The sequence below is a fragment of the Polypterus senegalus genome, chromosome 11 (assembly GCF_016835505.1).
Source record: "Polypterus senegalus isolate Bchr_013 chromosome 11, ASM1683550v1, whole genome shotgun sequence".
Classification (NCBI taxonomy): domain Eukaryota; kingdom Metazoa; phylum Chordata; class Cladistia; order Polypteriformes; family Polypteridae; genus Polypterus; species Polypterus senegalus.
In genome coordinates, this window is record NC_053164.1 from 80,973,583 (window position 1) to 80,996,589 (window position 23,007).

The following is a 23,007-nucleotide window of genomic DNA, read 5'->3' on the forward strand; positions in this document are numbered from 1 at the left end:
TTTCAGTCCTGAAAGTAAACCTCATCTTTCCTAAGGTTTTCCATTATTTGCTTCATAACTTTTTGGATACTAGTATTGAAGTTCAAAAACTGGTATTGATACTGAAGTCAAAATTTTAGTTCTGATACAATATTAGCGTAGAGACCCTTTGGTGTAGTAAATGTCCATGATGAGTCCCTTGGTCTTGGTGATGCTGAGTTGCTGACGGTTCCCATTGCGTCAATAAAGATGGTTCCCCTTCTGACTCCTGTATTCTTTCTGTTTCCCCTTGTCAATAACACTTGTTAAGTTCAGAATCATCTGAGAATATTTATAGTCCATGGTGTACAGGGAGAAGGGGAAAAGGAGACAGGACTGTTCCTTGTGGTGCACCAGTGTTCACAATCACATAAGAGACGGTGTCATTGAGCCACACAAACTGGTCTGCTGCAGAGGTGGTCCATTAACCAGGACACCACAGTCTCTTAACAGATTGCCGGATAGTATTGAAGACATGGGGGGGAATATACTGTAATCCTCAGTGCTGCCAGCTTTGTGGAGCGGATAGATAAATGCATCTTCCAAACCAATGTTTGTCCAGTAGGGAAACTGAAGTGGGTCCAAGTGGTCTTTCAAAAGAGAACTTGAAAAGTAGTCTTTTGTAGGTTCTGGGGTGTAAGGGCCACTAGTCTGTAGTCATTAAGTGATGAGGTGCCTGCCTGCCTTCTTTGGAACTGGTAGTAGAGGATACCACAAAGTTGGCCAGCACAGAATATTATGTTTTGAGGTGATGCATGCTGCAGCAGGGGCAATACAACTCTCTAACTTGAGTGGATGAGATTAGGATAAATATGAAATGGAGCACCAATATCATTAAGTCACACACAATCACAAATTAACATTTTTTTTCTGCAAAAGCTGAAGGGTTTAGTAGGACTCCTCTCCTCCCCTCTACAATTTGCCTCAAGGAGTTGTACTGTTCATCCTTTGTTCCTACCTCTGTGAAATATTGCTTAATGTCGAAGTATGCTATTATACTCTAAACAAATTCTAAAAAATGCTAGCATGTTGTTTCTTTATGTGTAGTCATCATGCATTAATATTTTCTAACCTAGTGTCTCCAGTCTCAGGGAAGCTGGTGTTCAGTTCATACTTTATGATTTACTTAATAAGAGTTCCCAGATTTTCCAAAAGCCATTGGAGGATCTGTAGTAGATACTGCTGATGTAAGTAAGTCAAAATCATTATGCGTTTCAAATAATCCCTTATTGTTTAAACGATTGGTAATCTGAATTGGGCATACAACGACTGCAGTGAGTCACATGTTCCATTGCTCTAACAGGATGGTTGAATAAGATACACAAATAAAAGAATGAAAGCAGTTAAAAGAGGCGAGAGAATGTAATTCAGGTGTTTAGGAATACTAAAATGCTGCAAATTGAGTTTCTGCACCCCCATTACCTTTATCAAGTTTGATAACAAATAGAGAGATGGAAAAAAAAAAGATGTTACTTCAATAAAATAGTGAAGAAAAAACACTTGTATGTGTACTTAATGCAAAACCAGTAGTTGATGCTTCAGTCCTGGATATTGTATTGTTGCAGAAGTGGGTTTTGTCTCGGGAATGATATTGTTCAAGAGGCTTTTCTTGGGGTTGGGGAGCTGCTGTAGAAGTTAATTATTTGTGATGAGACCAAATACGTTGTAAGGGCTGGAGGTGGCCTGGACAAATTTTAAGACCTGACTTGCCCTCCATTAATTCTGGACTTGATAGTTTCAAGTGGTTCTTATTACTAATTTTGTGTTTTTGTGTATCCCTATGTGAATAGGTGTGGTGGTGTGTGCAAGGACTGATTCCAACCTAGTGCCCAGTGGTATAATAATAAATAATACATTTTATTTATATAGCGCCTTTCCCATGCTCAAGGCGCTTGACAGAGTTTAAGAAAGAATGGCAGGGTAAACAGTATATAGCATTTGACTAAACCAGATGAATAAATAAAGAAGAGTAAGAAAGTAAATTCCGAGAAAAAGCCTAACAGACAACATAATTGATAAACAGACAGAGAGGTAAACTGAGAGAAGGGTGGTAAAGTCAGGTAGAGCTAAAAGCCTTCCTGAACAGACGTTTTGAGTTGTTTTTTTAAAAGAATTCATAGGCAGACAACATGATTAATAGTTCTATCTAAAGTATCTATCTATCTATCTATCTATCTATCTATCTATCTATCTATCTATCTATCTATCTATCTATCTATCTATCTATCTAATTGATAGTCTAGAACACACACAGGTTACATGAGCTGTGACTCCCTGTTATCCTGAACTCAATAGGGGAGTTAAAAAAAAACAAAAACAGGTGGACTTTCTTTTTTTTTTTTTTTTTAAGACAATCCTATAATGCAGATATTTAAAGCATAGTCTTACCTTTCTGACATGCCAAGAACTCAGAAATTAAAACGATTTAATAAAAAATGTAAATAAAGATCTGTTCATCTGGTTAAGTATTTTTTAGTAGTTAGCATTTAATTATGCAATATGGCCATATTAAAAAAAATATTGCATTGCACACCTGTGTAATTTTTTTAGATACAACTTTTTTGTCCTCAATAAATAAATAGATACATTCATATATAAATAATAAAACTAATACACACTCACTAGTTGCTGAAAAGAAAGAAAGCATGGCTAAGGATAAAACGAGCAGTCATAGTCATTAGCAGTGCATTATAAGGGTGTATTGCCGCTGGTACAAATACTGTAGGCCCCAGTAGCTTTTCCTGACACTCTTCTGCTGAATAATTCGTTACCAGAAAGGACTCAATCCGAGTGTGTCAGAGAGAGGATGCGCATTTGATGAATATACACAAGCCTCGTCTGCAATAGAAATATAATCTTGCTGTACTTCTTCATATGCCCTTGTTGGGCCCCAGTAAATACAAATTATCAGTATATCAGTAATCCAATTGTCTATCAATCAATCAGAATATGGAACCGATGCTGGATGCACATCGAAAAAGCGAACCTTTTATCTGTTGCTCCTCTACACAAATTATCACCTTTTTCAACCCTTAGAACCCACACAATATCTAATCTTTGGAAAATGTCTGGGATTAAAACATGTTTGTGCTTTCCCTTTTCCCTTGTTTGTTTGTTTGTTTTTTTGCCCATGCTCTCTTTCTCTCGGGTGAGAGTTAATTTTGTTTTGTTAGGTTTTGGCTCTTTTTGTTCCTTGTTTCTTTTTTTTTTTTAACTATTTGATTTTGTTTTCTTCTTCTTTTTTTCTAGTTTGACTATGAAGTCATTTGTTGTATAAGTTTATGCAATGTTATTATTTTTATTTTTTCAAATAAAATTAAAAAGAGAGAGAGGATGTGCAACATTGGTCATAATGGTGCTAAGCTTTGTTTTGTTGTCATTGTCTCATTTGGTGCCGTCTCCAGCAGGTCAAGAGTGTGTGCCATAAAGGAGCTTGCCCTTTTAATTAGCTTGTTGCTTTGGTGGACCTCTCTTGAAGTGATGTTTCCAGTTCAGCGCATAACAGCATAGAAGATTGTACTGGCCATCACAGAGTTGTAGAATATGTGAAGGATGTCACCACCCACATTAAAGGAATGCAGTCTCCAAAGAGAAAAAGTGTCTGCCCTCTCCTTTCTTATGCTGTATAGTTCGTATGTGTTACTAAGCCAACTGAGGCATTAATAGACAAGCATACAATTCTTTCAGCGATAATGACCTTAGTAAAATATATAGTGTGTGTAGAATTCCTATATGAAGTAATAGCAGTAAAACCTGCTTTTTTCCTGTCAGACCTGCTTCAGGATTCAGGTAACTGCTGTACCAGTAGCTTTGTTTTGAAGTAGAACTGTCAGATTTTGAACAGGATGTCAGTCCATTGCGGGGTTGTATACTCTTACTCACACCAGGCTAATTTAGAGTTGTCAGTTAATTTAGTAAACACTTGTTTTGTATGTGGGAGAAAAAAACTCTTTTTTTATATGGAGAGAGTGTGCAGAATCCATATAGACTTGCTTTTAATCCAGCATTTGAACACAGAAACTATGTACAAACTCCACATAGACATCGATCAGACCACTACACTGCCATGCTGGCTTGCTCTCTTTCATTCTGTTTAACAAAGTATTTTTGTTAATCAAAAGCTCACATTCTGCTATAAATGCAACTATTTTTTATTTGAGCCAGGTATTCTTTTAAGACTTCCCAGTTATTTTTTATAGTTCAAAACACAGAAAAATAATGTACATGGTGTATGCTTCTGATGTCATACATAATGGAGTACCAATATAGAGGTTTGTTTTTTTTACACTTTTGAACTTTAAGTCGCATATCCCAGCATGGTCAAGTACATATTCTTATAGAAGCTGAACATAAAAATGCAGTTCCTAGAAGACCCCACCACTTTTGAGCTTGAACAGGGTCTATTACCCTGTGTAGGTCTGTGCAGATGGCTTCTTGGCCAGCTCACTATTAAATGGTGATCAGCTGGCAACTAAGCACTGCTCTTTACCCAAGTGCTGAGCATACAGTATATCCTCTGATAAGATGACATGACAACAAAGGCAGTTGTTGACCTTCAGCACAAGGTTTACAAATATCGGGTTCAGGTTTTTTTTTCTGGAACGTGGTTGTATCAAAACCCAGAATTTCCCTTTCTTTATTTGGAATAATCAGCAAAGATGATGTCTTGCAGATTTTGCATTAGACTAATATAAAGAAGTGACATACCATGATGGTGCATTTCATACCAGTGCTATCAGTAACATTGAATAGAGTTCAAATCTCACTTTTCCTTCCTGAAATGCCAATTTGTCTTGAGTTTGTGTGCTCTTTCTCTGTTTATGTAGAGAGGGAACTTTAATTCCTTCCTCATTCAAGTTGTTACGCTGGGCACTTTAAATGGTCATAATGTTAATGCATGGCACTGTGTTCCCCGATGTGTTCAGAGGGTTGATTTCTGACTTATAGGTTCATTCACCATGTACCATGTCAATTTTAAAACCAATTATCCAGTTCAGGGTTGTGTGGAGCCAATAAGTAATCTAGTATTAATGGGTCAAGGTATGATTTGGTGCATAATATAGACCTGTAGACCATTACAAGACAGATGTTTGAGACTTAAAATTATAAAGAATATTAAGGTGTTATAAGGCTATAGTGTCCAGTTGTCAGTTTCACTGCAGTGTTATATAAATGTTGGACTGAAGTTCAGAGTGATCAGATGGTAAATGGCTTCTTTTTCCTGTGTGTTTTAGCTCACCTGTAAGCAGGTGGATAATTTGCATAGTGGCTTGCCTGGGCCTTTCTGACCTTGACCAAACGCGTAATTCTATTCCAGGACGTTATACTGGCAGAGCACCTTCGCTAACCACTGCGCCACCTTGCCGCTGTCTTTGTGTATGCGATGCCCTTCGTGATATGGAGTATTGTTAAGATGTAAATACTCAATAAAAAGAACAAATACTTGACGTGACAAAGACGTTTTATTAGACGCTTGCATTGCAGCTCAGAAACTAGAAGCTACGCTCGTGACTGTGCACTTCATGCGCTTGTTTTTCATATCCAAGTAGTAAAACTGGAGTAAACACAGCAACGACAGGAAGCAGACGTCGTTTAGGCAGTTTTTTGAACGCTGAAATATAATCGTTAATTTCCTTTTTTTCTTCAAGTATTTTTTTTTCTTTTTTGATGGTGGTGACGATTAGTGGATTCGTTTGTTAAAACCCTCAGAAATGTTCAAAATGAACTCGCAGCACGTAGCTAGTTCACATAGAGTCTGCCGTATGATAGTGTAGGCAGGACATGTGCAATCGGCGTGTGGGAGGAACTGACACTAGGGTTTTTTCCCTTCTAACTACGGCTGCCGATCATTTGACAAGGATAAGGCAAGGTAAGCATACGTGCACGTGGTGCGTACTATTTCAAGTACAGTAGGCCTTTGAAGAGAATTCATCAGATCGCCAGAATTGGAGGAGGCCCGAGCCGCATCTGACCGCAGTGGATTGTCTGTTCATACAGGATGCCTGAAGGAGCGAGTTACAATGTCGGTCAAGACATTTTCCCACTAGAGGTGATTATGATATATCTGATGATACAATAGTAAACGCGTGTTGGTTCAATTTAACATGTTTGGTTTTGTTTCTTAGCGCGGCGTACGTAGTCTTTACAAACACGTGCTTCGCGTCTCAGTTCATTGAGTATCTTTGCAGCCGACCACGTGTAATTTACAGGATATTGTTCTATGTGATGTTTATGTGGTTTATTTGCTATCAGCGTCGCTACATAACATTTATACCCGATTAACCAAATGCAGCGTCGCTGTGTGTCGGACCCTTCTTACCAGCATTATGGACGCCGAGAAATCGCGCAGCCCTTTGGATACCCGGCTGGTCCATCGAGTCGCCAGGTCAGCTAAATTAAACGGTTTTTGTTGACACGGCAACTCGGTCCTTTTAAATTTATTACAAGCTCCGGTTTCCTTGTGATTTGTCATGCCCTCTCGTTTTCTTTTCTTTTGTTTTTGGGCAACACACCTTTATTAACAATGTTTTCATTCACTCTCCCTCATAGCATGACTTTCATTCTCATATATGGAAATGGTTTTATAGTTAAACAGGTTCACTTAAGTTGTATTTAAAACAGAGTAAATTCAAGATTCAGGACATCATATTTATATAAAACAGCGGGCGAAAATAACTCCGGAACGAACGTTAAGATTATTGAAACAAAATTGTGCTTTTAATAAGCTAGTTTACAAATTTTGTATTGCTGTTATAATCTGAAAACATTTGCTGAGTAGAACTCCAAGATTCCTCCAATGTTGTTAAAAGTGTACGCAGTGCCTCATTCCGTATACTGTATATTGTAGCGACCCGTGGTTGAGTCTTACAGTTTTCAGAGCCGAACTCAGCCGTGCACTTCCCCCAAGCTGGTCGGCCGGCGGAATGCCAGCGCGATGCACGCAGCTGTACCTAGCTCAATAAGCCAGCGAGCACTCGTGTCCCATACACTGCACGACTCCAAGTGTCTCGGCAATCATTGCTTAGATGAAATCTTAGCAATACACAGCTCTGTCCTGTTGTATCTCTTTATTAGAGCAGATAGTCAGAGAACAAAGCTCAATCTCATTGTATAGCCATTGCCAAGGTCATTAACGAAGCCATCTTTCTCATTGATGGTAACTATTTACAATTTAACAACCCCGGACGGCAATAACCCAAACCCATCCCACCAGTTGAACACAAACACGTACAACAAATTACAACAGGAACAATAATTCGATTGCTTTGCTAATTTAACACAACAGTAAACTTTACATAAATTACCCACAATGCATCATGCCGCCAGCGCTGGCTGCCGGGTCACTACAATATCCATTTAGGTCAGTCAGGAATGATGGGTTTGCATTGGATTGGGCACAGTTTAATTTGGATGGCCTCTTGTCACCCACTCACCAGCCGGAAATGTCCACTTAGAAAATGGATGTATCACTATTTACATATTAAATCATCTATAAAAGAAGGGATGATGTTCCCTTTTTTTAACAAAACATTTACATTCTCAATCAGGTTTTATTCAAAAGGCAGTTGCCAATATTGTATATTAGAACACTGCCAGTTACAGAACTGGAGTATGTTTGTTGTGTGCTTCTAATATGACTAAGCAATATCTTGGTCTTATATTTAATTATGCTAACACTGGACTGAGTGCAAGGTAATTTTATCAATACAGTGCCTGAAGTTGGCAACTAAAAATAATGGACTTTATATGGAGCCTTTGAGGTAGTTTGGCATATAGTTTTGCGATAGAGAAAAGATTAAAACGTCAGATCAGGACTTTCCTGGGCACTTAATTTTAGTTTATTACGTCTTTTAAGTTGACGTTGAAATGGAGCAGAAATCAATGAAGTGAAGCCAGCTTAAGGGTATATACACACACCTTAGTAGTTATTATGTTATAACAAAGGAACAGTTTGCATAGTGTTATCTATTTTCTGATATGCCTAACCAGTTTAGTTTAATGGGGGCTGGTCTCAAAGCTAAAATAAGCCAGAATGTGGTGTCTGCCTGTCGCAGAGAATATGTCAGTGGGGCCAATTTATGAATTGCCAGTTAAAATGTATATGAGTATGAGTTTTTACTTATAGCAGCAACATTACTCGGTGTTGAATTCTTCCTCAGTAAATATACACACAGTTCAAGGAGAAGAAACACTTTGATTGGCTCAGTATCTGTGACTATTAAGTGTGTCTGTATAGGGTGAAGGATTTTTTTTTTTTCCTTGTTTAAGAATACAGTGAATAGTGCCTTTGTAGTATAATGTGAACCAACAATGCAATATGTGTTGTCTTAGCTTGTTGTTAACAATTTTGGTATTGTGTTAAAAATAAGTAAATAATAAAAACTTAGTGAATATACATAGTTCACAAAACCTCATCAAGTTCAAAATTTGGCACGACTTTTATTATAACAATTTGCGTTGCTTAGGCTAGATTGGTATTTTTAACTGTAATGAGAAGATTTTCAGGTAACTATATTTGTAAACAAGGGTCTGAGTCAAGGTTAATGAATTGTAATGTAATTCGGAAAATACAAAAAATACATTAGAAACCAGTTAAAGGGGGTGTCAGCAATTACCATGTCATTTCAAACCAGTTAGAGAGCTTGTGTTTCTCGGAGCTTGACTCACCTTGATGTGGCTTACTTGAGTTTGTTGTGTAGGTTGTATTGGTTTTTTTTTTTTTTTTCTTCAGATACAAAAATTGGATTTTTAGTAATAAAAATATAAACCCTGAACACTAGCACATGTTGATCACATTTACCTGATGCAGGGCTGTGGCAGAACAGGATAGCTGCGCTTAAGGATACTACTGAAGTGCAAACATTTATGTTTTGAGCAGCAGTGCTTACTGTCTGGTGTGTAAAATTAGCAGTGTGACCTTGCTTTATCGGTTTGTTTTATATCAATACTAAACCCCTCCTAAAGATAAAATTATGAAGTACAAAACAAAGGCAGCTCTGCTGATATTTTACTCATGGTTCTAGAAACACTACTGCCAGTAAAAAAACATACATTTACAAATCTGATAGTAGTATTTACATTTTTACCAATTCAAATGGAAATGTTTGTCACAGAACAGATTGATAGCAGTTTTGCTGCTTTACCTTACTAGCTAGCTAGAAGTGTCTATTATTATATTGCTAATAATCTTTGAACAGTTCACACCTTTTATTTTGTGTCATTCAGTAAAAGTATGCTATTATGTTAGTTATATGAAATGATAAGGTTCGTAAAGTGTTATTATTGCTGTATAAAGACCTGGCAAGATGTGATTTCATATCTTATGTGGTTTACAAAAGGTGGCATTTTTCAGACATTGTAAAAATATATTAATGTGTGTCTATCAGAGATTGACTGTTCACACAGTCTGTTTGGAAATAATTATCAGTATGTAGGTACGGAAAGTAGTCAGTGTTAATTTCTTTTCAAGCAGTACCCATCTTTAATCATTTTTGTAAAGAAATCACATTCCGTATAATATACTGTACCCTACATGATTCACAAATTGATTTCAAGACTATAAAAAAGGAAATCCGGTCAAGCAAATAGTTTATTACAGTTAGATAGATACTTTATTAATCCCAAGGGGAAATTCACAGTTAAGAATTTATTCTAAATAATGTGATTAAAATAAAACAATTACTCAATTATGTAACTTGTGTTTAGATCAGACACACCGTACCTCCCAGTCACACCTCTCTAAATGTCTCTTTTGTTACCCATATCGTCGTTGAAGTCACCTATCAGAACTATAGGCCCCTAAGCTGAGTCCATTTCCAGGATACTCTTCAGACAGAGTCAGAGTCCTCCCCTCTGCAACCTTTAGTCACACAGAGGCAGCCCTCTCGTTCTCCAAGACAAACTCCAACATGGCATCGACCTGGCAAGGGCTCAATAAGAAGCCCACTCCTGCCCGATGCTTTTTCCCCAGGCAACTCCAGGGTAAAAGTGAATCCAGTCTCTTTTGAGAGGTTTGGTTCCAGAAGCAAGTGAGAGAGTGGACAAGGGCCCAACTATTTCTGCTTGAAAGTGCTCCATCTTACTCACGAACACCGATTCCTTCTTCAAACCCTGAGAGAGGTGACATTCCATGTCCCAAGTGTCATTTTATATGTCTGTGTTCCGATCCTACAAGACTGTTGCTCAGGTCACATCAAACCCTGCCCTTATTCCTCCTGCAGATGATGGGCCCATAGAAGTCAAAGCTTTTGATTTACCAGTTGATCTATGTCCCTACCCTCACCTATGGACAGGAGCTTTGGGTAATGACCAAAAGAACAGCATTGCAGGTGGCTGAAATGAACTTTTTCAACAGGGTGTCTGAGCTCTACCTTAGAGACAGGTAGAGAAGTACAGACATCTGGAAGAGGCTTGCAGCAGAGCTACTGATTCTCCACATCTCGAGGAGGCAATTGAGGTGGTGACTCCCTGCAGAGGTTTTATGGGCTTGACCAGCTGGGAGGAGGCCTCCACGGAAGATTTGGAGCCAGCTGGGAGGATTTTATCTCCCAGATGGCCTGGGAATGTCTTAACATCCTACAGTATTTTAAGTTGGCAAGTGTGGCTGGGGAAAAGGACATATGAGCTTCACTGTTAAGACTGTTGCCTCTGCAACCTGCTCAGATAAGCAGTGGAAAATTTAATGAATAAATGAAGGTGTGATGTATTAGGTGCGTGGTGATTACTTTTTTAAGTACTTTGAAAAGAAAAATTTCAATTGGATCTATAGACTTGCAAATCCTTTATAATTACATTTTTTTTCCAACAATGGTCTGATAACTAACACTTTTCGGACATCTTAGGAACCGGCAGTCAATAAACATCTGTTGATAATGTTAACAGTCGTTGCTTTTGGAACAGTCATTGAATTTTTCACTATTTTTGTTGAGACTGGGCCTAAATTGTCAACAAGGTAACTTGTTTAATACTAAGTACATGTACAAGTACATTAGTGTACTAATAAACATCATAAAACAATGTGTCATCTCATGTGAAATGAGACTCAACTGAGATTTTGTTAAGTGTTAAACCATTTTGAGTGTTGTTCTCTGGAACTTTAATACAAAAATCCAGCATTTATTTATCCTTTTTACTCATTTGTTCTTTATTTCTTTTTTTTTTCCTTTATTTCACCTTATACAATTTCTCGTATTAGGAATTTGTTAGTTTTCGCATACCCCTTGGGGTCCGAGCGTAGGGTCAGCCATTGTACAACACCCCTCGAGCAATTACAGGTTAAGGGTCTTGCTGAAGGGCCCAGCAGAATATGGCAGTGACAGGGATTCGAACCGCCAACCTTCTGGATACCAGCGCAGATCCTTAGCCTCAGAGCCAAGTATACTCTTTACAAATCAGGTTTCTATAAATAAGAATTTATCTATACTCTGTGACAATACTACCACTACTACTCCTTGTAGCCTGTTTTCAGAATAGATCATTAACGTGTATTTCTTTTTAAGGATTTGGATGTAATGAAGAGCATTTCTTGTAATAATCTTTCAAACCATGTCATTTTTGAATGGTTATTTTTGCATTTATCTTGCAAGTGTTACTTTGTTAATATATCTTTTAAAAATTATATGAGGAACTTCAAGCCAGAGCTGTGCAGGCACGTTTGGCAGTAGTCTAGTTTTTTACACACACACACACACACACACATACTAGTGTGATTTGACTATAAAATTGAAAACGACCTAGGGCTGTCGGTAAGAGTCTTTATATTTAAATTCCTGCTACATAGTGTGCTTTTTACTGTAAAACGTATGTTACATGTTTCTAGGTTTACTGTATTTAATGTGCTCTAATAAAATGTACTATGCTGGATCATCTAGTTGCCACTCTATAAAATTTAAGAGCATTAATTAATGCTTGAAGAAACAAATGGGGACAGCATTTTGTCCCCCCCTCCTCTGGATACAGCCAGTTAAAACTTGTTTGTTGTTTCAGCTGTCATGGGGATTTGGCTTTTAGATTATGGACAGCAGATGTGGTAAGAACTGTCTTTTCCCATAACGTGTCATTCAGTGTTTTACTCAGAATTTGCTGTCATCAGTAAATTGATTTCCTTCCTCATTGACATACAGAAGACAAAAGAGAGGATTTTCTGTATTGAATTTTCTCTCAGTAATGCCGATTGCATCACACCTAATTTATACGGTCTTTGGTTATTGTGAGTTCATTTGTTATTTGATCAGTGCATCTGTTAAGATGTTGCTCTTTCTTCCATGAACATTTTTACTCTTTATAGGCTGGATTACTGAAAGCTACATCATTATGGCTAAATACAGTAGATTATGATTTTGTTCTGTCAAATGCACTTTTAAATGTCTTCTTCATATTATAATTTAACAAAAATGTATGTTTTGGCATTTCTAGTGTGGCCATTTGATTGCTTAGAAGGTGGTCCCTGGGTAATCTGTGCATTGTTCAGAGAGAGATGATCAAAATCCTTAAAAACTGGAATTGTCTTAAATAACCTAATGATACTCTAGGGAATAGAACTAACATTAATTAATGATGTTACTAGCCAGGATAAATAAATATGTATTTGTTAATTGTGAAGATGGTAAAGTCCCTGCTTTGCTATTGTGTATATTTCTTTGATGCTATGCTTTTTAAAAACAAGATTCTAAATTGGAAGCTCAAATATTATGTTAGGAGAAGGTGGGGAATATCGTCAGTTAGTTGACAATAGTAGCCTACCATTTCTTGTTTATTTTGGATGAATAGTACTTTATTGGTCCCATAGGAGAAAGTCCTGTGCTTCAACACCAACAAAGAACATAAAGTTCATGTAGATAGTGTCCATTCAAAGTACAGCATCCCTGTGTTAGTGTATGCGTTATAACTGACAACAGTAAAGACGGGTGTGAGGAGAAGAAGGTATTATACAATGTGATAGCTGTACGCAAAAAAGAGCTTCAGTAATGTATTTCCAGGGTGAAATGAGTTGGTGGCTAAATGTGCTCCTGGACACTGTTCTGGAGAGGATGGGAACTATAAATAATAGTGGCCTATAATTTTGCCATCATCCAGTTTTATTTCACAACCTTCAGTGAGTATAGGGTCAGTAATCTAATTCCGGTGACCGTGCTGATCAATGTATTTTCCTCGCAGGCCACATCCTGGAATAGAACACTGACCACTGTAGATTAGGAGAGCAATAACAGGTTGTCACACCCATTTTAAATAACCTGAACCTCATAAAAATTCAATAAGCAGTATGGTCTTTTGACAAAGGCATTGGATTTTAAATCCCAATAATGCAAATTCATTCCCGGCCTCTCACTCATCTGTCTGTCCCTTAGTAAGTCATTCAATATACCTGTGCTACAACTGCAGACAAACCATTTCAGGCAATTAATGCTTTTACACCAAACAACATACACTGGGAGGTGAGTTGTTTTGCGACATGGCTTAAAACTGTCGAGTTAGATGGGTCGTAGAGAATTAAAGTCATTGTTTTCATGGATGCAGTGTTTATAACTAATGCATATGGCACCTTTTGATTTTTCCACCCTATGTTGCTTCATTTGTGACTCTGCAGCAATGAATTTGTTTAGAAGCTCTTTGGCTGTTCATGACACAGATGTAATTTATAAGTCATAATGGTCATCATACAAAATCAAACACAAAGTTTTAATGGAAAAAGTGTAGCACAATTTCAAGTATAGCAAAATAATTCAGCTCCATGTACTCCAGCAGCTCTTTCTCTCTCTCCAGTCAACATTGTTGTAGTACATGTCTTGACAAACTTTGCCAAAAACCGTATGCATTAAATTTCCCCTCTCCTATTAGTTACAGTATAAGCAGTATGTTAGGTGTATATAATTTAAATGTCCCAAATACTGTGGACACTTATTGTGATGAAACCTCACTAATATGATACGTGCCTTGATTCTTTCAAAACTGATATGGTTTGTTTAATCACAACTGTGGGGGGACTCGTCGTCAAATGGGGAATGGTGCAAAAAATCCAATATTTATCAAAATGGCATTTTCTTAAATCAGAAATACAGACATGGGGCTTAAATGATGACTCACACATATAATAATTCATATTACCAAGTCATTGTAACATGCATTGACGTAACTGACATATCTCAAAAACAATCAATATGATGCACAGACTGTATTTTAGTTCCCATTTAAGTGGCCCAATGCTACATATTTGCAAAGAATAACATTTTTGGTTTTTCAACAATCAATCAACATTTATTTATATAGCACATTTTCATACAAAAAAAATGTAGCTCAAAGTGCTTTTCATCAGTTTAAATCGGCAATGTGTCGACCTGTCGGCCAGTTCCCTTAGAAGTGAGAACAGTATCTTAGCCAAGCTTTACCTAACTGTCAGCTGTGCTGGAAGCCATTAACCGTCCAGTGAGGCACTACATCCAGTTTTTATGTGGTGTGGGTATACATACAAAAAAAACGTTTTGACAACATAAAAAGGCAATTTGCAGCAGTGCCCAGTCCTCAACATAACTGCACTCATTTTGTAATAATGGCACCTAGCAAGAATAAAACTGTATTGTTACCTGTAAGCAGTGAAATTCCATTAATGCACAAGTCCTCTATGATGTGACTGGAAAATGTGGTGTCTCAGCAGCCTACCTCAACCTGAGATTTATTTATTTTGAGCTAAAGTAGCTTTGAAATAGTGCTGGGTGGTATGACCAAAATTCTATATCACGGTATTTTTCTAGATTATCCCAGTTTCACGGTATTCAACGGTATTTTATTCCCATGCATAAGTGGATGTTAACCATATTTTCCACTGCAATTACTAAAGAAGACTGACTAAGAATAACCTATTTCACTGTCATGAGAATTGTACATTGTACAAAAAAAAAACATTTTAATGTGCACCCAAGTATTAATACAGTTTTGCATGGCCCCTTAAAGTGTTACTTTTCAAGGGGGTGGCACCAATGAAGAGAAGGAATCGCACTGCATGACAGATGCAGTCAAAATATACAATATTTTTATTAAACAAATTTTGCAAACAACTTAAACTATAATTTTGACAACATATTTACAACCATCCAAAGAGGCATTTAGACAGTAAAATATCCAGAGGTGCTTTTCAAAAGTTGTATTACACTGAACAGGTCTTAGAAAAGGAATAGTGAATATTTTTTGTAAATCGCCTACACTTTCTGTTAATGTTAACAATCTCTGTCCACTGACACGTTAAATTGACTTTTTAAACAACTTTACCATCATTAAACTGCATAATATTTAAACTAATAAATAATAACAATAAAATAAATAATAGTGCAACTTCCAGTAATAATACTATTACTTCAAGACTTCAAGCCCAGGTGCATTACTCAGTATTCACCAAATAAAAATAAAATAAAACAAGTGCAACTTGGTGAGACATCTTTACTAACTGAACCGTCATTAAGGCAAATTGCATTAATACGAACCTTGCTTCAAGCTAAGCTATATACAAAAATAATAAAACTGCAACTTGCATTTATAATTTGTGGTATAGCCGTATGGAATCTTATCAGGGCCACAGTGAAGGAAAAAAAAAAAAACTATATGTCGAAAATAAAGTTGACATGTTAACTTTATTCTCGACATTTCCACTTTATTCTCGTACTTTATTTTGTCATTAAAGTAGAATGTCGTAAAGATCGATTTTAGGGTGAAATTTAGTTTAATTTACTAGATTTTCTCAAACCCCATCATAAGTTAATGTAGCACATTAAATGCTTTGTGTTGTGTTCCCCGACCCAGTTGTTAATCACTACGCGGTTCTTAAACTGACTTCCTCCACACTAAGAGGAGGCGCTGGCAGTGATCACCACACAGAATCCATTCACTTCGTGATATTCCTGCTCTCTGAAAATTTAGAATGCTAAGATAAATACTTTATCATTTTCAGGATGAAATGCATTAACGCAGGTATTAATCATGGGGGGCACGGTGGCAAACTGGTGAGGAAGGCAGGCTCTATTGTAGGCATGGAGCTGGACAGTTTGACATCTGTGGCAGAGTGACGGGCGCTGAGCAGGCTCCTGTCAAGCATGGAGAATCCACTGAACAGGATCATCTCCAGACAGAGGAGCAGCTTCAGCGACAGACTGCTGTCACCCTCCTGCCCCACTGACAGACTGAAGAGATCGTTCCTCCCCCACAATATGCGACTCTTCAATTCCACCCTGGGGGGTAAACGTTAACATTATACAAAGTTATTGTCTGTTATACCTGCAGTTTTATCACTCTTTAATGTAATATTGTTTTTTATCAATATGCTGCTGCTGGAGTATGTGAATTTCCCCTTGGGATTACTAAAGTATCCATCTATCTATCTATCTATCTATCTATCTATCTATCTATCTATCTATCTATCTATCTATCATGTAGTGCCTTTCACATCTATCTATCTATATTAGCTTCATTAGAAGCAATGTGTTTATTTCAGGCAAGGAAGTAAAAATAAGGTTTTGTTGCCTTTTGTATGTAAGTAAAGAAGCCATTGAATGACTAAAATGCTCGGATACAAACTGTGCTCAGTTAGCAGGTTGTTGGTTATTTGTAAGTTTGTGCCTTTTGTGAATTTTCTGCTCTTAAGAACAAAAAATACATTCATTCTTTTGTTGCCTAATTAGCATTGCGTGCTTTTTGGGGTGGAGGTCAGATTGAGATAACAGCTAGTTAAGGGGCGCACTTAACACACACACACATACTGGCTGAAAATAAGTGAAAATAAATTCAGCAGCATAAAAAAAGTAAAATGTCAACAAGTTAAACTAATTGGGACAGTATTAGAAAAAACATTGATAGCACTTTTTTTTTATTTCTTCTATAGAAAAATGCATTTTTCTTCAGCGGTTTCTGATTAAACACACTTGCAGTCTACACCTGAATGTTTGAAAGTCTCCTTGAAATCTTTGTTCAACTCCCATTAATCTTGAAATCCAGGCACAGTTTACCTCAATATCTAGTTACACCATGGCAACTTGGTGATTCTTGGCAGTGATGAGCTCTAGTAGAGTAAATTTAAAAACAAAAGTCTTCTCGCTTTCATTTTTATAGTTCAGTTGACTCCTTATGGAATACTTGTTAATGATCCATGTTCTCCTTTTCAACGCAGTTGAAGCACAGTGACAAGAAAACTTGTGAAATTTAACCTTGACGTCAGGACGTGTAACAGTGCAGGACTAAGCATTCCATGACTGTACCACCCTGTGCTTTGCATTTGCTGATTTTTCTGGGACATTTATGGTATCAGTTATTTTCTTTAAGGCAGAATAACAGCTAAACAGTTTCATCATTTTTATAAATATCCTATAGATGAAAATGATTTACAGCTGATCATTATACTGCGACTAGTTTTTGTTTCCTGTATTTTAAAGCACATTTTTTTCCTTATACTGTGTTTTTAACATTAAACAGTTATTGATCATAATTGCACTCCTATCTTTTTATGGTTATTTATATTTATATCCTTATTACTGTGGCTGTTCATTACTTGGCAACACTCCTTTCAAAAGCTGGTTACAGTGCTTTTCAGTTAGTGGTCACTATGTTGTTTTTTATTAAACCAATGCTAGTGTAGTAAGAGCTTCTGATGAGACTGCCTAAATGAAAGCACCTAGCCATTGTCTTGTGACCAGAGTCTAAAAGTCACTGTACAGTGTAAATTTAATTTTCTGTATTTTAATCAAGCTACATTCATCTACCTCAAAAAAGGAATAAAGCCTTTTAGAGAAGTGTGCACAAAATCTTGACATTTAAAGGTCTACTGGTGAAACTGACCTACAGCATACATTTTAAAGAAATATTTGAACTCCTCCTAGCTCTCACCATTTTCCCACGTTGGACTGGGCTCGCGTTATAGTGACCTTGCATTAGAACTGCGTGTGGGGCATTTTTTTTTTCCTTTACACATTTTTGTAACAAATTCGTTACAGTCTTCATAGTACGCAATGAAAGTACAGTAATTTACAATATACAATTATTTTGATGAAAACAACTGCACTAAATCTTGCAGCTGTGGCAACGAAGTGTTGAATAAGGGGCACAAAGTTTTTACTAGCTACAGAATCGCAGTTCAAGGTATTCTTCACTATTACTTAACCCATTAAGGAGTTTGTGCATGAAATTCACATATGTTGCGTAGAAAAATATAAGGAACAAGAATTTGAAGAGAAAAAAAAATGTATTACATTCCATTGTTGAGTTATGTGGCGTTCCAATTCCAACTAGGCAAATCCACTTCTTACATTGTACATAACGTATAAAATTACCGGACTGTCGTTAATGGGTTAATGCCTGCAGGGCGCACAAATTGTTGATCTGGGAAACACAAAAACATTCACAACAGACCGGAGGTACCTGATTTGTATCCAGTGAAGCTTAAAACTTTATCACGTCTGCCACAGCTCGGCTTCTGCCTATCTGAATGTAACACTTGTGAAACCGTGGTCCAGGTGTCTGTCTGACTTCTCCGCCCTTATGATGGAGCCATTCAGTCAGTTTTGATTGCCCATTGTTCAGCTGCATTCCCTCAACGTGTTTGTTTCAATGCCGAGATCTCCGAGTTCGTCCCCTTTGTGGCGTCATATTTCAAGTCGGATTTTTGGGAAAAACACACAAAAAAAAACTCTTATCGATAAACTTCGTTTTTAAATGAATATAAATAGCATAGCGAATGCGTTACCCCCATACATTTCGACTGTTTATAGTTAATTTGGTGAGAAACGTCAAAACATGGAGAATTCAAGTAGGTTGTTTTTTCTCCGAATGGTTCGACTGAGACCTCTCATTTCAGAAGGCGTTCACGTGAAACTGCAGCGTCGACTGGGGAAACAAATCGATTTTAAATCCGTAGAAATGACTGACCATTTATAAGGTAATGGTCTTTAGCCATATTCAAAGCAGCAAATGTTTTTCCGGAGGTTTAGTGAACATTGGCCGTTTCTCCCCCTGTAGTTCGTCCAGCGATCCAAATTTTAGGTTGCGTCAGGCAGGTCCCATCGAATGTTCACTCCAGTCGATGGGACTTTCTATCACCGTGAAAGCATGATGGTGTAATTAATACAAAAGTGAAAAGGTCAATGACTTCTTACCACTGAAACACTATTGTCATTCCTGCATTTATATATATATATATATATATATATATATATATATATATATATATATATATTTATATTTATATTTATTTATATTTATATTTATTTATATTTATATATATTTATTGTAGCGACCCGTGGTTGAGTCTTACAGTTTTCAGAGCCGAACTCAGCCGTGCACTTCCCCCAAGCTGGTCGGCCAGCGGAATGCCAGCGCGATGCACGCAGCTGTACCTAGCTCAATAAGCCAGCGAGCACTCGTGTCCCATACACTGCACGACTCCGAGTGTCTCGGCAATCATTGCTTAGATGAAATCTTAGCAATAAACAGCTCTGTCCTGTTATATCTCTTTATTAGAGCAGATAGTCAGAGAACAAAGCTCAAACTCATTGCATAGCCATTGCCAAGGTCATTAACGAAGCCATCTTTCACATTGATGGTAACTATTTACAATTTAACAACCCCGGACGGCAATAACCCAAATCCACCCCACCAGTTGAACACAAACACATACAACAATTACAACAGGAACAATAATTCGATTGCCTTGCTAAATTAACACAACAGTAACTTTTACATAAATTACCCACAATGCATCATGCCGCCAGCGCTGGCTGCCGGGTCATTACTATATATATATATATATATATATATATATATATATATATATAATATTGTGTGTGTATTTATTTGATGCGGCCAGTCAGGATAATTTCTGTGGTGCAGCTATGACAGTTCGAGTCTTATTTTTTTCGTTTGAGTCCCTTATTTACCCCACATTTCCTGTGTGCGCTCGATGTCAAATGAGTCTATAATATGAAACAATCTGTTAAGCAAAATGTTATCATTTAAGTTCAAAAAAGTAAACCAGTCACTCTGTAAATCATCCGCATGTTTGCAAAGATGTTTTAGGAAAGTACAACTATGTGCCTGAGCATACCTATAGAGTTTTGTATGCCGGTTTAATATTTCGTAGAGTCAACTTATGGTGGATGTAAGGCAGAAACCAAATCTAGATTTCGTGGCAATCTGACCGTTTCACGTGGTAGACTTTACAGGTAACTGCTTCCTTTCTTAGAATTAGACAGTGGATTGACCCTTTTACGTTTCCAGATTTTGTTAACCGATGGCACTTTGGCCCTAATGTTAAGGTATCGATAAAATGCATGTTTTGAAAGGCATTAGCTGCCAAGAAGAAAACGACTCCGATTTGGAGCGTTTCAATTTTAACAGGCTTCTTTCCGTTGCAGTGCGGTATAAACCGGTCGCTTCTGTACCTAACCGTGGAACTAAAAAATTTAAGGTGTGTTGATTCTAAGGGAGAAGGAATGAAAATTATCCTAAAAAGGAGGGGCGTAAGATTCCATTTATTTAAGCCTGACTGGTTACTGAAAGGCGAGAGCTACACGTTTCCACCACAGGTCAGCCAGCATAGCGAGTGGGAGGGCGAGAGCTCGGGGTGCGCGCAAGTAAACAATGATGCGACACGGTCCAGCTACACAGTGGCCTTACTGATCGGGCGGCCAGATTCTAGAAATCCAAACGGTAAGTTAAACTTCCGTGGAAAATGCGCGGGTAAACGAAACATCTATTCCTTAGCCAGCGTCATCCTAAAAAAAAAAGAGTTGATACTAAATTGCGGCACTCGGCTCCTTTCTATTTGTTGTACAGTATTTACCCGCATAAATAAGCCCCAGCTTTCTTGCATTGCTCGGCTTTCTTTCTTGTCCAGTTTGTATATTTTACACTGTACATTTTGGTGACTTTTTCTGTCGTACTACACCAGGCTTTTTCGTTAGTTTCTTAATTCTTTGACTTCTGTTTATTGTAAAACGAACATGTTGGGGGGTGAAGAAAGCACAGCGTCTTTGTGTCACTGTCGTATTTCCAGAGAACTGGATTCGAATCCTGGACCGAGCATATCTTGAGTAGGTCTGGACATATTCACAGTGACTGGATGTTTTTCAATTCGCAATGCTCCGGTTTTCCTCCACCGTCCCGAATACATACCAGTCGGGTTGACTGGCCCAGTTTTGAGTGCGCTTGTCCTGCGAAGCGCTGACGCCGCTTGGGGGATCGGCTCCTGCCTTTAGTCTCGATATTTACTGACGGGATGCCAATAATACAGTACCTAACTGCAGAATAGGACGGTTAGGAAACCGGTGATCATTTAAAGGGCTTTTTGAATGTATTGCCTTTTTTGTCACAAAATATAGCTTCATTTCTGTCCACGGTAAACAAAATTAAATGGAGAATTAGGGATCTTGCACATTAGTGAGTGCCCAATAAAGGTGTTTCTGTCTAAAAAAAATTGCCAGTGATCTGGCATTTTGGAAAACAGTTCTTGAATATCTTTTTATTAAGATTATGAGTGTAATGTTGATGAAAACGGGTCATTCAGATAAATTTGTCAATGCCTGTTCTGACTAATTTGTGCAAAATACACAGTGCGCTTTTTAAAATTGTGGGAATCCAATATAATATATTCTTTAATTTTATAATTTGAAACACTTCACTCGTGTCTTCTCATAATACCCATTTGCTTAGTCTGAGCATGTTAGCATTCATTCTTTTCTCATAGCTTATCATATATCTGTTTTAATACGCTGAATACTCCTTGTGTACTGGATGTAAATTGGATTTTTTTTCTTTCTCTTTTACAGACTTGTTTGATCTAGAGTTACAACTAAATCATCTTCATCATGGGTCAAAAAGATGCACCAAAAGACCGGTGAGATAAGTTGACCTTTTTACTGTTCTTTTAAGCATGAAAGGCTTTTATAATTTTTCCTCAGGTATTTGTAAACTATACTGGGCTCAGTGCTGACTGTATTTGCTCCTGTTTTACATAAAGGTAACCCACGCCAAGCTCGGTGTGTGTGTATGTGTGTGTGTGTGTAGTGATTTGTACCAGAAAGCACCCTCTAGCTGTGGCCCCTTTAACGGAATAATACAAAAAAAAAAAAAAAGGTAAATCAAATATTGCGTCTTTGTAGCATGAAACAAAAATAAGTGAATGCTATACAAGGGAGATTAGAATGCAGCAAAGAAAAGAAAATGGCATAATATATATATTGAGATGTCAACCCTGCCCTATTTCTTCCACCAGTGCAGATTTGCCCCAGGTTTGGGCTTCTTACATATCTGGTCTGAATCAAACAAATATTAGGAATTTAACTGGCCCTCAGTGTGAGTAGCAGGCTGAAGCTCCTTCTAGTTGTTCCTCATCACCCATAGCTATAGGAGTCTGAAAGCTTCCCTTCTGCCTGCTTCGTGACTTTAATAGCAGCATCCAAGCTGTCCCAAGAGAGAGAGAGATCACTCTGCTTCATCTTACTAGAATAGAAGAATTGTATTGACCTTTTGTCAGACCACTGAGAACCCACTCATAAGTATATGGTGTGGAAACCGTAGCAGACTATGTGTCAAGTTGATTATTTTAAGTATCATGGGGTAATGGGTAATTTCATGCTAGCTTCCCCTTCTTCTCTTGCCCACTCTCTCTGTCTTGACCTATTGAGGTTATGTTCCTTCGACCAGTGTTTCCCAACCTCGGTTCTGGGGACCCCCCGAGGCTGCAGGTTTTTGTTCCAACCAGCTTCTGTTTTTAATTGGACTCCTGGGCTAATTAAGTGCTGTGGTATTTCCCAAGTTCTGAGTTTTCTAATTTCTATATTGTTCCCAAAACAAAGTTTGGCAAAAAAAAAAAAAAAATGTACCCAGCAGTTATAGGGGAATAATGTATTTGTTTTCCTTTTAACAATATTTTCACTCTGATTTTTATTCTACTTTTCTTGGTGTTCTAATTGTTTAATTAATCCATTATTTACTAATTAGTGGGTCTGATGCTAAAGT

At 37.5% G+C, this 23,007-nt stretch overlaps 1 protein-coding gene across 5 annotated transcripts in view; it reads left to right on the plus strand.

Annotated features, from left to right (window-relative positions):
* LOC120539257 (equilibrative nucleoside transporter 2-like) overlaps window positions 1-23,007 on the plus strand; it is a 50,408-nt gene that overhangs the window by 3,570 nt on the left and 23,831 nt on the right. For 2 of the 5 annotated variants that reach the window (XM_039769162.1, XM_039769164.1), the window contains exon 2: window positions 21,816-21,883. In XM_039769162.1, coding sequence (XP_039625096.1) covers window positions 21,855-21,883 — 29 coding nt within the window. In that variant the 5' untranslated portion in view covers window positions 21,816-21,854. Of the gene's footprint in view, window positions 1-5,583; window positions 6,068-20,288; window positions 20,698-21,815; window positions 21,884-23,007 lie in introns of those variants that run through there. The other 3 variants (XM_039769160.1, XM_039769163.1, XM_039769161.1) reach the window with 3 other exon arrangements.